The sequence below is a fragment of the Pyxicephalus adspersus genome, chromosome 10 (genome assembly GCF_032062135.1).
Source record: "Pyxicephalus adspersus chromosome 10, UCB_Pads_2.0, whole genome shotgun sequence".
Taxonomy (NCBI): Eukaryota; Metazoa; Chordata; class Amphibia; order Anura; family Pyxicephalidae; genus Pyxicephalus; species Pyxicephalus adspersus.
Genome location: NC_092867.1, coordinates 25,746,713 through 25,763,450, shown reverse-complemented (window position 1 = coordinate 25,763,450; position 16,738 = coordinate 25,746,713). Strand labels below are relative to the sequence as shown.

General features: G+C 36.8%; 1 protein-coding gene across 4 annotated transcripts in view; it reads right to left on the bottom strand.

The window, feature by feature from the left end:
- Nucleotides 1-6,679: 6,679 nt before the first annotated feature.
- RHOBTB1 (Rho related BTB domain containing 1) overlaps nucleotides 6,680-16,738 on the bottom strand; it is a 57,402-nt gene continuing 47,343 nt past the window's right edge. For all 4 annotated transcript variants that reach the window (XM_072424472.1, XM_072424473.1, XM_072424474.1 and 1 more), the window contains 5 exons: nucleotides 15,859-15,977; nucleotides 15,274-15,424; nucleotides 14,309-14,397; nucleotides 13,074-13,179; nucleotides 6,680-11,959 (listed from right to left, as the gene is read on the bottom strand). In XM_072424472.1, coding sequence (XP_072280573.1) covers nucleotides 11,787-11,959; nucleotides 13,074-13,179; nucleotides 14,309-14,397; nucleotides 15,274-15,424; nucleotides 15,859-15,977 — 638 coding nt within the window. In that variant the 3' untranslated portion in view covers nucleotides 6,680-11,786. The remainder of the gene's footprint in view (nucleotides 11,960-13,073; nucleotides 13,180-14,308; nucleotides 14,398-15,273; nucleotides 15,425-15,858; nucleotides 15,978-16,738) is intronic.

Sequence of the window (16,738 nt, the reverse complement as noted above, 5' to 3'; positions counted from 1 at the left end):
ATCGTTGGTAAACGAACGACGAACGATCCTGCACGATATCTGCGAACGATCGTATAGCACCGATCCTGTACATACAGATAATGACCAGATCGTTCGCAGATATTGTACACACGATAGATGCGATCGTTTGAACGATACAGGAAGTGACGTGCACCACAGGAAGTGAGCGAACGTTCGTTCACTGCGCATGCTCAGACCATGGACGATCAATGAACGACCGTACACACGATAGATGGTCAACGATCGTCGTCCAATCCGATCCGCCGGTCCGGTCGTTCATTTCCAACGACTATCCTCGTTCGTCGGCGTCGTTGGTTACTTTTTTTACGAACGATTTTTGCCCAATCGATCGTTCGTCGTTCGTTCGTCGTTCATTTCCAACGATAAAAATTGGAAGTGTGTACGCAGCTTAAGTATGCCTGCACACTATAAAGTACAGCATGTCTGCAGAGTATTAGGATCATCTATGGTACTTAAGATAAACAGGATGACTGTGCGCCTTCCACCCCAGAGTTTTTATCTTTGAAACAGCTGACAGCTGTAGGACACTAAGCAGGACACTAAGTAAAGGGAATACATTTATATTTTCTGTGCACCTATACCCCCAGACTCTGATTGGTCACTGGTCACAGAGACTGGCAGAGATGTTGGACTCCTCCCCCCTGGGTACCAAGGATAGATCATTTGCAGCCTCTGTAATTACACAGTGCAGGGTTAAAGTAATTAATGGACACTGCACATAGGCAGACGTTTGGGGCTGACTAAAGTTCAGTTTTACCTTTTATAGTTATTTATGTCTAAAATGTTTGCTTTGCATGAATTTTGCTTGGGTCTGTAATGTTTGTGAAACAAAAAATAGATTGTAAGCTCTCTTGGACAGGGTCGTCTCCTCCTCCCGTGCCATTCTTTGTATCTGTCTGTCATTTATAACCTTTTTTTAATGTGTCTGTCATTTTTTTTAATGTATCTGTCATTTGCAACCCCTATTTAATGTACAGAGCTGCGTAATATGTTGGCGCTATAGAAATCCTGTTTATAAGCATTAATAATAATAATAATAATAATAATAATATAAAATAATAATAATCACAACAGACAACTGTCTTTCCTTTCTCCTACATAAACATCTCACCCAAACTCACCAGCTTTGAGCCAGCAGTGTTTAAATTTAGTATTAATCTGTGCGATCATCTTTATGAATTGACTTTAAAAATCAATAATATGAGATGTTAATCCATGCAGTAATGCCCTATGGGGAATCAATTTATAAATGAAGCAAAAAAAAATTCTGCATGTTATTTAAAACATTGTCACATGGGTATAAATGGTCTGCAAATCGGGTTTATTGCAGGGATCAATCATTTTGAAAAATCAAGGCCACCTCCAGGGACAAATCCCCAAAACCCTTCCTTCCCCTGGCCATATATAGAGGCATGCCCTTTGGTTCCTGTTTGCCATCCATGCCCAGTTTCTCTATACCATGTTGGTGAATCTTGGTCCCATTGGGTCAGAGGTGGGCATGACAATCAGATGCGATTATAGATTGTAGATGCTGCGAGCGTCCCAGCTAACTGCATGTGTGCCAAATCCAGCGTTGAAGAATAAGATAAGCTCATGAATATTACATGCGGCTTCTCAAGGTCAGGCAAAACAGTCAGAGACACTCCGGGTTTCTTTATCTCTTTCCAATATCAAAAAATGCTGTAAAAATAATGCAGCTCAATTTATTGTTGTGTGTGCTATCTGTTCCTGGGCTCTGACATTCATTGCCTGGAGAACATGTTGGCAGCTGGTTTAACAAAGAGCTCATGTGTCAGTCATTGAGGAATCTAAAATGGAAAAAAAACACTTGAGATTTACAGTTGGGCTAAAAATACTTTCTGTTAGGAGACAAATGACAAATTGCTCAGCAAAGGTGATATCTTTGCTGCTCTGAGAGCTGGATTTAGGGAGCAAGGAGGCCGAGATGATAACAATAGCAAAGCATTTAGGGAAACACAAGTGACTGTAGGCTTTGCAGAGGCTGGCAGACCTGGGAATTTAGGGTTGGTCCGGGGTCTGAAATTAGAAAATAGCCAGCCTTTATTTATTTGTTAACTTAAACCCATTGAATGATAAGTCTTAGATATATAAAAAGGAACAATGAATACAATCTGCCTGATTTATTAAAGCTCTCCAAGGCTGGAGAGGATACACTTTCATCAGTGAAGCTGGGTGATCCAGCAAACTTGGAATGGTTCTGGTCCAGGATTTCATAACATTTGCTAGCAAATAGCAAATGACTTTAAGGAAATCTATTCCAGGTTTTCTGGATCACTCACCTTTACCTATGAAAGTGTATTCTATCTAGCCTTGGAGAGCTTTAATAAATCAATGTGTGGAAGAAAATGTTGTCATAGGCTCTTTTCAAGTATATGCCACATAATCTCTGCTAAAGGGATCAGCAAATATAAAGTGCATTTATATTTACCATTTAACAAAATACTTAAGTGCTAGTAGCCTAGAAAAGCATATTCTTCAGGGACGTTAAAAGTAAACTGCAGGCCAATAAAACACTGATTTATGCAGTGTGTTAATTACAAAATATTTTAAAAGCCGTTGGTGTAAGTATCTGGATTTGGCTTAATGTCAGTCTATACAAACTCTTGTACAGCAGACTGGAAGAAATAGTGCAAGGAGCCTGTGCTGCGGTGTCAATCTGCTAACAAGGAGCATGCTGATAGGAGTAGAAAGCTGAGAAACATATAAATAATCTCATAGATCATGACAACAATATGAAATTTGTACCCAGCAGGGTAATCTTCACAAGTCTCCAGGATGTGAGAAGCATCCAGTGGCAGTTTTTGGTTTGCATTTGGGCAGGAATGGTAGTGTAGTCACCAAGGCACTCCTAATGTAGGTACAGGGTTGGAGTGGTATGTAATGGTAATCACTAATGGTTAGTTATAGCTCATCAAGACCATTTCTTAGCACCCAATATCTAAGCAACCAGCTGGAGCACTGAGGATCTGGAGGGCACCAAGCTAGAAAAGTTCTTACTATTGCAGTTGCAGGGCTCCCTGCAGTCTACCCCTGGCCAGCTCCCAATTATACTTTTCAGGGGTGCTTGCTGTAATCAGTTCATTAGACTATAAGAACTGGAGCATTGAAACTGTAAGCTTTATTGTTTTTCTTATTAGTGGTCTCTGATGTACTATTAGATAATTTAATGCCGCTTAAAGACAACATTGTCATTCCAAATGACTTGAATACATGAGTTGGATACCAAAGATAAGAACAAAGTAAAATCCTAATTTGGGTACGGGTTTATAAAACTTAAGACATATTTGTAAATGTTATTAATGATGTTATTATATAGTGAGCATTTTATTATTTTGTCCTGGGGGTGTTTAACTGGCTTGAGGGAGCACCAGAATGGTCAAAACGTTCTCTTCAGCACATTGAAAGTCATTGTGAACATACAAGTGCCTGTGTATAATGTAGAGCCACAAAAGATGTCTAATAACACCGGTGCAGAAACACACAATGATATGCGGTATAAGATTTCTGCCATATAGAACCTTCTAAATTCTAAATGGCTCCCCAAGCACCTTGCCAATGCACACATCTTATAGCCCAGTTATTGGGCTGCCAAAAGCAAGTATTGTTAGCATTAAGCTACAACTATTTAAATGAACCCTACATAAAATATGATAACGTGTCTTGTTTGTGGCAAATTTTATGAGTAGATTTTGTTGGAAAATGCATTTTGTGTTTAATTTCATAATTATATCATGTAAAAGAAATCTACATTGGGAGAATATGGTGACCACCATTTCTGACATGGTGATCCAAAAGCTTTAATGAAGGCACTGACCAGGAACAGGAACACAGATCAGTTGTGCTGACACTTTTTCTTGCCTGAATAATTGGTGTTTCCATGTAGGCAACTCACAAAATATAAAAGCAAAGAGAGCCAGGCAAGTAATATTTTAATGAGACCTTCATCTGCCATATTTATCAGGTTTGCTCTTCCAGGATTATTTTCAAGAATATTACATCAAATCTGAATGAGGAAGGGAAGTGGAAGATAATTCATTTGCATTTGACCTTCCCTTACATCCTGGCACGTATATTGTCCCTTCTACTATATCTCAGCACCATTCATTAGGTCAAGGTTCCAGCAATGGGAGTCAAAAGAAACACATTCAGCTAGTAAGCTGCCGCTGATTAGAATGCAATGTTTTTACCATTAAGTTAAAAAATGTTATTACTTTTCTACATGGGACAAGGTAATCATTCTATTCTCAAGGTTGGTCTATCACCTGATCACAGCGCTTGCTAGAGAAAACATTAACTTGGTCACAAACAAACTCCTTGCAATCCAATGTGATGCCAAAACACGGGATATCCAGTGTTTGATAAACAGATGCTCTGGCCAACACAGATTATTTCACAATATAAAAATACCTTTGCACAAACAGACCTTATAAAGGACTTTGATCGGTAATATTATTTTCATAACACTTAACATTGTAGCGTTATGTAGATCAGAAATATGAACATTGATACATACAGGGTAGCACCAACTCGGTGAAGGTAGTGTCCTAGGAGGGAAATCACCCTCCGAATCAAGTGGTTTGGTCCACCAGTTGCCTCATCTATATGTACCTCTCGCTGGTCCAAGAGATTCCATTTATCAGTCAACCAGTATAACTGTTTGATAGTTTAGTAGTTAAAAAAATTAAACTTTAAAAACAAATGTATTCTCTATTAGGTTTAGGCAAGCATTGTAGATAAAAAAGCAGGAGTGTGCAAAGAACGTGCTTTCTACTATAAATTTCTACAAATTATTGGCAGGTATTTTATGTTATATGAAATTCACTGGGGTACTTGGGAAACATGTACATAAACGTGAAGAATTCACCAGTATGCAAACTCATGGGTCCTTTCTTTCACCCTTGATTATAGTAATTGGATTTAGATACACTAAACAATATTAAATCTAATTAAAATCTAATTGTGCAAAAAGAACTACAGATTAAACTATACTTTTACTATAGGTGCAATGTTATATTATGCAGCCAGTGCATTTTCCTGATTTTCTACCCCAGTAAAAGAATAGATGCAAAATACAATGCTCAGTTGACCATGTAGAATGTTTTGAAGGTACCATGAGTGTACTGCATATTAATGAGAGAATGAGAAGCCTACATACTGGCATGAAATTCCTCCAAGCTTGTCACTACACACATACTGGTTTTAACTACTTGTATAAAATAGAGAAAGAGGTTATAGGTGATGTTTGTCATTAAACATGCATGTGTTTCCAGTAAATATTCCTTGAGCTTTTACACCAGTCATTCATATTTTGAGTGGTGCATGGCAAGTGAGAAATAACCCGTATAAGTTCACTCTTGAGCTGAATGTCATTCTTTAGTTCCAAAAAATAAAACAGGAGGATGGAAGCTAGACATGAGCTACTGAATATACATTATTAGAGGTTCTTTCTAAATGTCTGAAATTACACTGACTGTGTTGCTTTTCCGCCACTCAGATTTCAATGTGTGTTATAGCATGACATTGAAAAAATAAAATGTGGTCAAAGAATCAGTCTATCCAAAACTGAAGTTTAGTTTTTTTGACAGATGTTAAAGTGTTAAACCACCTTGTATTTCCTTTACATTTCAGGGAGAGATATCTGAGCTTACGTTTCTGGCCCATTGTGGCTATTTTAAGGGGGTACTGCTCCATCTTCTAGGGGTATTGTTGTATTTTAAACCGAATGTAATAGAGAGTTTTTGAATTATTTTATTTTATGGAGAATGCAAACATGGGAGGTAACACCCAAACTCCAAGACGGACAGGAAAAGATATGGGAACTATAGTACAGAAGGTTTTACAGTTGGAGTATTCAAAACCTATACAACATCAGGTGGTAGGCAGTCCACCATAATTCATATAGAACTAAAAGTACACTGACTTTTGGACATGTACCCAGACTAACTAAGCTTCAATTGTTTCTAATACGTGCATACAGAGTTGGCTGAGCCAATCTACTTCATATTCCAGCAATTACATATCCTTGGCCCCACTATTTTGTTGGGTTGTGGAAACCTATTCTATTGCCAACAAAATGCCAATATGATGTGAGCAATTGGTATTTTCGCCAACAGTCTAGCTTTAACCATACATGAAAATATATAAAGCATAAACTTTACCTGTAGGGCCCATTTAAATCTTTGTGTTGCTGTAATGTGCAGTAAAACACCCCAATGTACAAAAGTGGGCAATTGCAATGAATTGCAATGAAGAACACCACATTGCACGCAATATTGTTTAGTGCATTAAATGGTGTTGCCAAGTCATGTCAAGTGAATGGGCTGCCTATTGAAACATGCCATAACATACACATCGGGCATACACATAGTCTAATGGACTCTTAAGGTAGCCTCCAAATTGTTCATTTTTGTGTGGCTCCCCATGGCTGTCACCTTGCTAGCCGCTCTGGAACTCGCACCACTCACCATTGTCCCCATTCATTCCCTATGGGGCTGCTGCAGAGGGGTGATATATGTAGCGTCTCCCCAAGCAGCAGCCTAAACATAACCTTCCTGCCAGTGTGAATAAGTTCTTAATCTTTCAGATTTAAATGGAAACAGGAATCAAGAAGCAAATAAAAACACACAAACACCAAAGCTCTATATTTAAACAAGTTTATTGACATTTTCTTTCTTTTTTTGCAAAATAAAAAACATAAAATAACCACAAAGATAAAGGCCATAGGCTGTATTAACCAAATGAACCAGCCACTTGGTTAAATCAATTGACATTTAAGATTACAACAGGATATTATTGCATATACCCCAGATGTGTTAGTAGAGTTGTAACATTTGGCAAGTTTACAAACGGAGCTTTGGTTCTGGAAAACCGACTGCTAAAACATTATTCTTCAAGGGTCAGAGCTGACATTAAAAAGTCAGTGTAGATAGCCACTTCCATATTTTTAATCAATATCTTATGTAAATAATTTAAGTTTCCCCACCTAATCAGTACTGATATTTTGTTAATATTAAAGACGTCCAAGGCTGTTCATTTTGCTGGTATATTGCAACAGAGTTATCCTGATTTAATAGCACCTGTATCTACCATGCTAAACTAAGCTTTTAATGGCATTGCCAAGGATGAACCCTGTAAAAACCTGAATTTCAATGGTATATGGCTTTCTAAAACTCTGAGCTTATGAGAATATTTTCCTATTAGTCTCTAAATGCTCACTAGACAACTCTTGTCATTCACGATAACAGGTTTTGCCTACAAAGTTGCCTTCTAAAAGGGTTCTTGATTTTCAGTAAAAAATGCAATGGAGATGTGACAATCAAAGGCTTCTTAGTTTTCAGACTACAAAATCTGAACAAACAGCTGCAGTCATAAAGCATCCAAGTCCATTTTTTACTGAAAGTGGCATAATGCTTTTTAATATTGAGAAAGAATGAGCCTAAATACAAGCTGGCCCATGTAATGCCATATGGATAACATTTCAAGATTTACATAAAGCCCAACTGAAGTTTAAAATATTCAGAATAATTAGTTAGATGGGTGAACAAATTTAAATTTGATAGGTTTCTATTTTATTATGACTGTGCAGTCTAACAGGCACTAGAAAAGATCCAGTGATCTCAGTAATTTGCACAGACCTATACAGGAGTATCTGTGGATGTTACACAGCAATGCAATGTAAAGGCAGGAAACAGAATTTTCTCTCCAACAAAAATATATTTTAAAGCATTTTCAAGTAAAGATCAGTCACATATCATAACATGCAGGGCTGTAAATTGATAAAATGTGTGAGGCTTCAGTTGGGCTTTAAACTTGTTACACCACAGGTTGGTTACTTGCTGTTCTGTGACCTAACTACTAAAAATACTGCAGACAGCCTCTGATAAGCCTGAAATGTTCAGCAATGTATAAAGTATAGCCTGAACATAGCTGCACAATAATTATTAATACCATATACTGTATGACAAGTTCTGTCAAGCTATGGGAATTCGGTCATATATATTTGTGAATGTTAAAGACTATCACTGTATACAAGGCAACTTGTGTTTTAGGTTTAGTAGCCATTTACAATCTGGAAAGGGGTTTGTATCATAAACAAAAAATTGTGCACATTTAAGTTATTGGATTGCAGGACCTTAATTCAACTTACAGAAAACAGAAAAACATAATCATGCAGAATCAATGGGTTTAACTTTAATATTTAACATTCCTGGTGTATCCAGGAGTTAAAAGAAACTTTTACGAAGAGAAATATGTCAGCTGCTATTACTAAGCTCTCCTATTGAGAGTATTACCAGGGCCTTCATACTGATCTTAAAACTTTCTAAATCAGTATCCAGAACAAGTTTGAAGATCAGATAAGTTAGAGAGTCCTTATTTTAAATACTTGGTCAAGGGAAATGACAACCAAAATATCTGCAATACAACCAAGAAGGCTGCAATTTTATAAGAGGTAAAATACAATAATAGTAGCAGGTTGGATTACCAGTATCAAAAATTGATGACGGCACAAATGTAAAGGACTGCAAAACCTAAAACACACACAAATGACTAATAACATTCACAAACATATAAAAGAAAGTTTAAGGTAACAGGCACTAGACTATGTAAAAACATACATAGAATATATCCCTCTTTAGGTCAATCCCAACATTAATCAAATTATATTTTTACATGGGGCATGTATTTGAGGTTTAGTTGAACAACATTGCTTATTACTCATTGATACTTCTGGTTCTGCTTGGGTTTATTGGGCCATTAGGTACCATGCTGCTACATAATAGGGTTGTAGAATAGATCTATAGCTGTATTAGAGCATTACCACAGCCATAGACATAGTGCCAATTTATGAACAAAACAGTATAAGTATGATCGACTGGCCCAGAAACAGCTCTGTTTTTTTGTCTAAAGTATACACATTTTTTTTTTATAATTAACACTGAAAATTCACACAACAACCAAATTTAAATAAGAAAGGTATTTGAAAGAAATACTGATACACAGGAGCATATAAATTCACTACATAACAAAGGGGACATTGCCTATGCACATCCCGAACATAGTGTCTGAATGAAATGCACTGAGCTACAGCTTATGTGACATCCAGAGATTCACTTGGAAGGATATGGTTTAAGGTGAACCTGACAGTATAAACATGGTAATCTTCCATCAAGCAGTCATCTATGACCACTATCAGGTCACGTCAAGCTCTCATCACAGTTGCAAGTGTCATAATTAGTGTGATTGGGTTACTTATTAGTACAACAGTACATAAGGAAAACCAATTACTTTTATGGCTCTATGTACTATTATGGCCTATTTACAGTTCTATTTCTTGCAGAAATGCAGTTATTTTACTGCATAAAACAATACTTCAAGTAGAAAAGCTATGTGGATAATTACTATCCACTGTACATCTGCATGCTTTAAACATACTATAAGTAGTATACGTTTTCTTTAAAGCTATAGTTGAATCTGGTTATATTTTGACTTTCCTGATTTCTCCTTCATCAACATGCTAATGTGATGTTGTCACCAGGTTTATATGCTTTATACAATGCAGGAAGATCAAAGCTGGTGTGATGAGATGGCAGGGTGCTGTATAGAGCTTCCTGAAAATATCACAGCACCCAGCCTCGGTAATGCTCTGGTGGGAACGCAGCCTTGATAAATGCAGAAGACTGGCTCCTGGAAATAATAATGTATTTGCACATAGACTACCTTAGGTAATGCCCATATAGTATGCCAAGTCCCCCCTGTAATCAAATTAATGAAAGGGGTGGACCAAGGACAGTCAGGCTTGGCAGAAAAGGACTAGATTATGTTGGATGTCCTAAAGCCAGGAAATAAGAAGAGAAAACATCTATTAAACAAAACACAGGCTGCAATAAAAAAAGCAGATTCTAAGTAAGATTTACTTAAATTAACCTTAAATTATTTAGTTAATCTCTGTTAAGATTTTTTTGCCACTTGTGTTTCAGCAATAGAGATATTACCTAATTTCCTGTCCAGATGAATGCTGCTAGACAAAACAAGCAAAATCTGTTATGAAGCCTAATGCAGCATTTAAATGTATAGCCTTGATGTATAACCTATTCTAACTGTTCACTTATGCCTTTAAAAGCATGCATATACATATGTTATTGCATGAAAGGGCATTTTATTGGTTCCTGAGGAGCCCTGCATTCTACATGTCATTAATAGGAGTTCATTCTAAATTAGATATGGCTAGCATTCAATAACATTAGGTGATAAATACCAGGAAACAGCAGGATGCCTGGGACAAATATCAGTCTGTTCACTGTATATAGCACAGAGCTTCAGGAAAACAAATCTAGCCAGGTTCACTTTAAATCATCACTTCTCCGCACTGAAGGTGGAAGACCACTGCTATTAAATGCACAATACCACATGAGAAGTAAATAAGTCATCATGTTAGTTACACATTTTGTCTGCGAAAAAGGGTATATATGTTGCCCTGAATATCCCTGTGAGTAGAGCCCTTCCAGTCTAACGTAGGCATTTGTTATAACATGAATATTAATATATTTAAAGTAAGACAGTATAAAAAAAAGTTTCCAGTGAGCATGGAAACCAGGTCACTGCTGGGTTGTAGTGTCCACGTCCTACATATTATTTCTGTTATTATTCAACGTTATTATTCATTTGTTGGGATTTCTTTTCTATTCCTAACATGTAACTATTTCATTTCATCTATTTCTGAGCGATAAAGATTTTTTTATTCTATATTCTTAGTGAGCAGAAAAAATGAGAATGTGGCTTCTTTGCAAAACTGTGCCTGTTGCCAGATTCAGACATCCTAGGCAATGCTTGCTAAAAACTGAAACTTAAAGCAGAGTACACTGCTATAATTATAACACAGGCAATAGGCCACTTAGGGCTCGCTCAAAGGTAAAGCCACTGAGGCTGAAACTACAGGCCACAAGCTAGGCAAAACCCACTCATTCAGGTCAGCTTTTAAGGTCTGTAATCCCCACATTTCACATTCATCTTGTTTAACCAGTCCTGAGGTGACCCTCCACTCAGGAACTGTTAGATCACCTTTAATAGGCGGCACAGGCAACTTCTGCATTGCTGTAACTGCTGATCACAAAGAACATGCAGGCTAATTATTAATTCCAAAAATACCTGAACTTGTATATTGTTTTTGATTTCCAAGAGCTTGGTTTTTTTAAGCAGTAACATAAGCACATACAGCTTTGAACATGATTGTCCTAGACAGAGGTTAAAACGTGAAACACTATCCTGTATGCTACACAACTTTGATCCCAACTTTTAGGAACACAGTACGAGCAGAACAGATGGAGCTTGCGCTTTGCAATATAACAATACAATGCACAAGCAATTGTCCTTGTATTGGCTTATTTGCTCCGAAATTTAGAGATCCCTGTATTTAGTGTCATGTATTTTCCCCAACGTGCCTTGCTTAGTCAGTAGATGACTATTCTGAACATCTATTTTGTGTGTTTGTGTGTTTTTGTTAATGTATACCTATCCAGGCCTTTTGCAATGACACATGAGGTCTAGGAAGACCCCGTTCCAGCTGAAAGTAACAAGCTTTTTGACCTGCTTGAAGTGAATTGTGCTTTGATCTTATAAAAACATTAAATGCACACACGTGGATTGAAATCAGTGCTTCAAAAAGGTAACTACTGTACAGCTTGTTTGAACATTAAGACAATATTCATACACATGTGTTGTTTTCAAGTCTGCAATGAAGTCATTGCTTAGGCGAAGGCCGCTGAGGAGGAGTTCCAGAAGCACCACTTGCGTTTTGACCGGTGTTTGTTAAGGACACTGTCTTCCTTCTCCCTTTCCTTCTTCACTCGCTGGTAGTGGTCTTCTTCTTTCAGGTACCAAACTGGTGGCCATCGATGTCTTTCAAAATATTCCTGATTTTCTGAAACAAGAACAAATTCATAGTAGGTAAAATATAAAAGTCTATCTTAAAGCTGAGCACAAGACCAACATCTAAATACACAATTGTAAAAACATTATGCGGAGAAGACTTGCCACTGGAAAGACCTACTTATCTACTGGTAGGGTCAGTTACCTACCTAACTTATGTGTTTAGAAGAATCAGTGAGTTCCCCTAAGCAAATCTAATACGTTGGCATGGTTAAAGTGAAAAATGAGGCAGTAGTAATGATGATTACCCTTTAGGATTGCCATGGGCTGGTGAATGAGCCTCTAGGTCACCAGATGGCATTGACAGCTGATGCCAACACAAACTATAACACGTCACTAATTCATCCTGTGGCTGTGACTCTGGATGGGTTCCGGAATAGAGCTGCACTTTTCATAGTAAATTTCCCAACATTTTTACCACCAAGTCAGAAAACAAATGCTTTCCAGGAAACAGGATAGGCCACAAAAGTGGCAATATCACGGTAGTCATGTACATTAGAAAATGTGGTTTTAGAATATTAAGACTTTCAAATCCACCGATCATTGCCAAGCATCAGTCAATCATAAATGACAGATTAATTACAATACATGACAGTTTCAACAGGTTAGGTGACAATTATTAGCTGGAAGGTCTCCAGACAAGCAAAGATATCATTTTAAATGTAGACAATGAATCCATGTAGGAAATACAATGTTTACAATGAGTGATGATGGTAACTACACGTATTCCTTTTTTTAACTTGCAACAGAGAAAAGCTGAGCTGTAAACTAAATGGTTGCTATAGACCACACCTTTACTCCAGTTTCTACACATGATGTTGAAAATGCTGCTAAGTAACCACACTGACCAAAATTTTATTTCTTTAATCTTTTCACACATTTTTTATCCTTGCGATCTTGAAGGTTTAATAGCTTTGCTAAAAATGTGTTTAATGACTAGTGAAGATGAGAAATATAATATAATATATCAGTAGTAACTGCTCTGGAAAAAATGTATTAAACAATTCATGTTTTATCATATATATATATATATATATATATATATATATATATATATATATATTAGTACCTGCAACTCATATATAAAAAGCATTGGATATACTCACCAGCAGATTTTGCTTTGATCTCCTTGCGGAACTTGGAACAAACGCTATTATAATTCGTGCAGATATGGTGCAGGCACCAGGCAGCCAACTGATGTGCATTGTGAAACTGGAAGTGAAATATTTAGCTTTGTTATACAGAGACCATTTATTACCAAAACTACATTTTACAGTATATGACTTTACGTTGAACAAAATGGTGCTACTAAGCACAGTGGGACAAAAGCTTTTAGGTTTCTTACAATTTTTAACAAGTATTAATATATAATTTTATTAGTGCATATGTTCGTACATAGAGAGGAACAGCAATAATATTCGAACATATCTCCTATTATGTGTTATTCAGGGCCCCAGGACACTTTTGTTTTAGGTACTTGCATATTGAATTTGTATGCCCAGGATTACTCATAGCATGTGATAGACCATATTTATCCTGAAAATAAAATGAAATCTGCAGTATCCACCAGTAAGCAGTTCAGTGTGAACCTGAAGTGCAACGTACCTAACCTGTATCTGTTAGCAAACAGTATGGACACTCCTAGAGATCCTGACCTCTCCTGCTCTCTAACCATTATGCTTGGACAGTGAGTGCAGTAATGGGCCAGTGATACCTTAGATGTGGAAGTGGCCAGGCTAGACAGGTATAAGCAATGAACCCCAAGATTTAGAGGTGCCTATCTGGAACATAGTGCCTTGTATCAGTGTATAACTAGGCACTTAAAATGTAGCAAGCACTAAAACAAGCAGGTCTGTCTCTATCTATCATAATTAAAATGATGAGCTTAAGCACAATAGGGAGAATCATTCTATGGACTTTCCAAAACTACCCTTACTGCTATATGATTATGATTTGCACCATAACCCCCATGCGTCTTTAAACCACAGCAATGTCACATTGTGTTTGAAGCATAAAATACAGAGTAGTCAAACATCCCACAATACTGATATTTAATATGCTAAATTAAAAATGGAAATAATTATTATTCAACAAATACATACATTTGTATAACTAGTGGAAATAATTAATTTAAAACCTGCTTATAATTTTCTCTATGAAGAAGGTCAGCTGTTGTGAATGTCTCTTTGTATCTTGTCTGATTCACATGACTGTCTGATCTTCAGCTAAGATAATCTCTGCTAAATACATTTACATCTGCTCTTCTCTTGCCGCCAGGTTGCTCCTGGTGCTTATACAGTAATATGCACTGTGCCTGATGGAACAACGCCATTATACTGACCTGAGCCAATTCCAGGTAAGTCAGCACTTCATGATCAATATCCAGCCCATTCATTGCAGCTTTGGTCAGCTCTTGCACAGCATGCTGTTCTGCAGGACAAAGCACATTTTACACTGTATGACAGCCACTATAAATAATACAACAATTTGCCGATGTTAAAAAAAAAAATAATAATACACAAGGTGCAGAATCTATTAATAATCTACATTCAAACTGACCTTAACATTAGCGGATGTGTTAAAAGGTAACTTAATCTTTATTAACAATGTGATACTTTAAAAATAGCAGAGAAATGATTATATTTATAATTTGTATTTGTCATGTTATTTAATAATTTACATTATTCTAACCACAGTATAACCTTAAAGCAACCTTTGTTAGGATTGCACAAAGCTTTGACATTATTTGTGTTGCCCAGTGATAAATAACTGTAATGTTCTTGCTGCCATGGGACCCCTTCCCTGCAATGGCAAGCATAGCAGGGACCACTGTTGGAAATGCATAGAATACAGTACTTTAACCTACTATATAAACTTTGTTAGGCATAGTTCAAAGTTTATAACTTCCCTACCCTGTCACTAGGAGAAAGTGTCCAGATAGCTATGTACAGGGAAACATTTGGAGGTAAGTTATCCGACCTTTAAATGACCTCCGTCCTTCTTCTTTTATTTAAAATGCGCACTGACTATTTATTCAGTGCATATCATTTTCCATTAGGAGTACTGTGAATAGGCTAGTGCATGTATTCTCATTGCATGATAATTTATTTAAATAGTCATTTGGCAGTCAGACTGTCCCTTTGCCATTTAATGTCTTTATTCAGGTTAACACGTTTATGCAGATGGGCTGGCAGAGTCAGTAGCGAATTATCACTGCGGCGTTCCACTGTGTCGATAATGCAGCAACTTATCACTAGGATGTTTGTGTGAATTATGATCTAGGTTAACATTTCACTTTGTTCTTACCTGTCAGTGCAACCAAATGTGGAAGGCAGATTCTGTTGGCTAATGCAATCAGCTCCAGTGGATCCATCTCTGGTGTGCATGATAGCTGCTTAGTATACAGATAATCTAAGACTGCTTGCATTGACGATTTGCTTACATTAGGAAGTATGACCTGTAAACATGAACACACGCAAAGAAATCAGTTACACATGGCTATGCAAGCAGCCAACCGATCATATTTATGCTAGAACCTTTTTTTATGTTTTAACGCACAAAAGACTTTATATATTATAAACCAAATGTATAACTTTGCCTACTGTATAACATTTTATAGTAACTTTGGGTCATACTAATTTTACATACTACTTTTGAAAGGTCTTTGGTGAATGTCTCTGCACTAGTGTACAGTTGTGAATCACAACAGGTACCAAGTTTTCCTTGCTTTACCATATGCCAAAGGTAATCTTACTTTGACAGCAGATGTAAAACTACTGAAACAAGCCAGCTCATGAAGGTCATTAAAGGGTTTGATAATGAGTATATTACAACAGGAAGCAATACACCAACCTGCGCAGAGGCTAAAAATATATAGCTAATGCCACATACCTCATTATTTGCACTTTCTACAAATGAACCTCCAAACATTGCAGACATCCATTCACAGCTGCAGATTAGAAGTGGTTTATGGGCACTAATGCTTCCATCATCCAATTTAAAGGTCACATCTGGAAAAAAAATATGAGACCAAGGTTACTCAGCGTGTGTTTTTTGCGGTGTCTTCAGTCCTGTTATAAATGCATTGCATCCTATCTGTAAATTTCATGATAGTTTTGTTGGAATTGGGGTTAGAAGTGCTGAGTAAAAACAGTCATATGGCTAGAGGATTCATTTGTATATATTGAATTGTTAGGAATATTATCCAGGGCCAGAGTGTTTTGAGGGGAAAATGACTCCCTTTTTCAGGGCTCACATGTAAAAGACATAATAAAAAACACAAAATGTGATGAAACATTGCAATTAAAAATAATTAAAAAACCTATGTAGTAACAGTAATTATGCAACTATAAATGCCATACGTTTTACTACATGACACATAATAAAATATGTGATATAGGATGTAAGACACTATACTTTTTCTGTGTCCTATATTAAAATGTATCAAATACATACATACAGAACATACTTAAGGCACCTTCTGTAGTTATGCTACTGGGCAGAATATGACTGTCACATTCTACAATAAACTGCAGAAGTTGAATACAGATTATTTTTTTATTATCTGCAGCATACATTAAAAAAATTGTGAACCCATCATAATAGAGTAACACAACAGAGCTCATCTAGATTAAGTTATCAGGACTGTGGAGTCACAAATATGACTTTTGTTCAACCCCAGAAGGTGTGATCCTTATACTGTGATTGCAGTATATAAAAACTGACGACTTTTAAACAAAGTGCAGGGTACTATTTAGGCCATTTAGGGGGA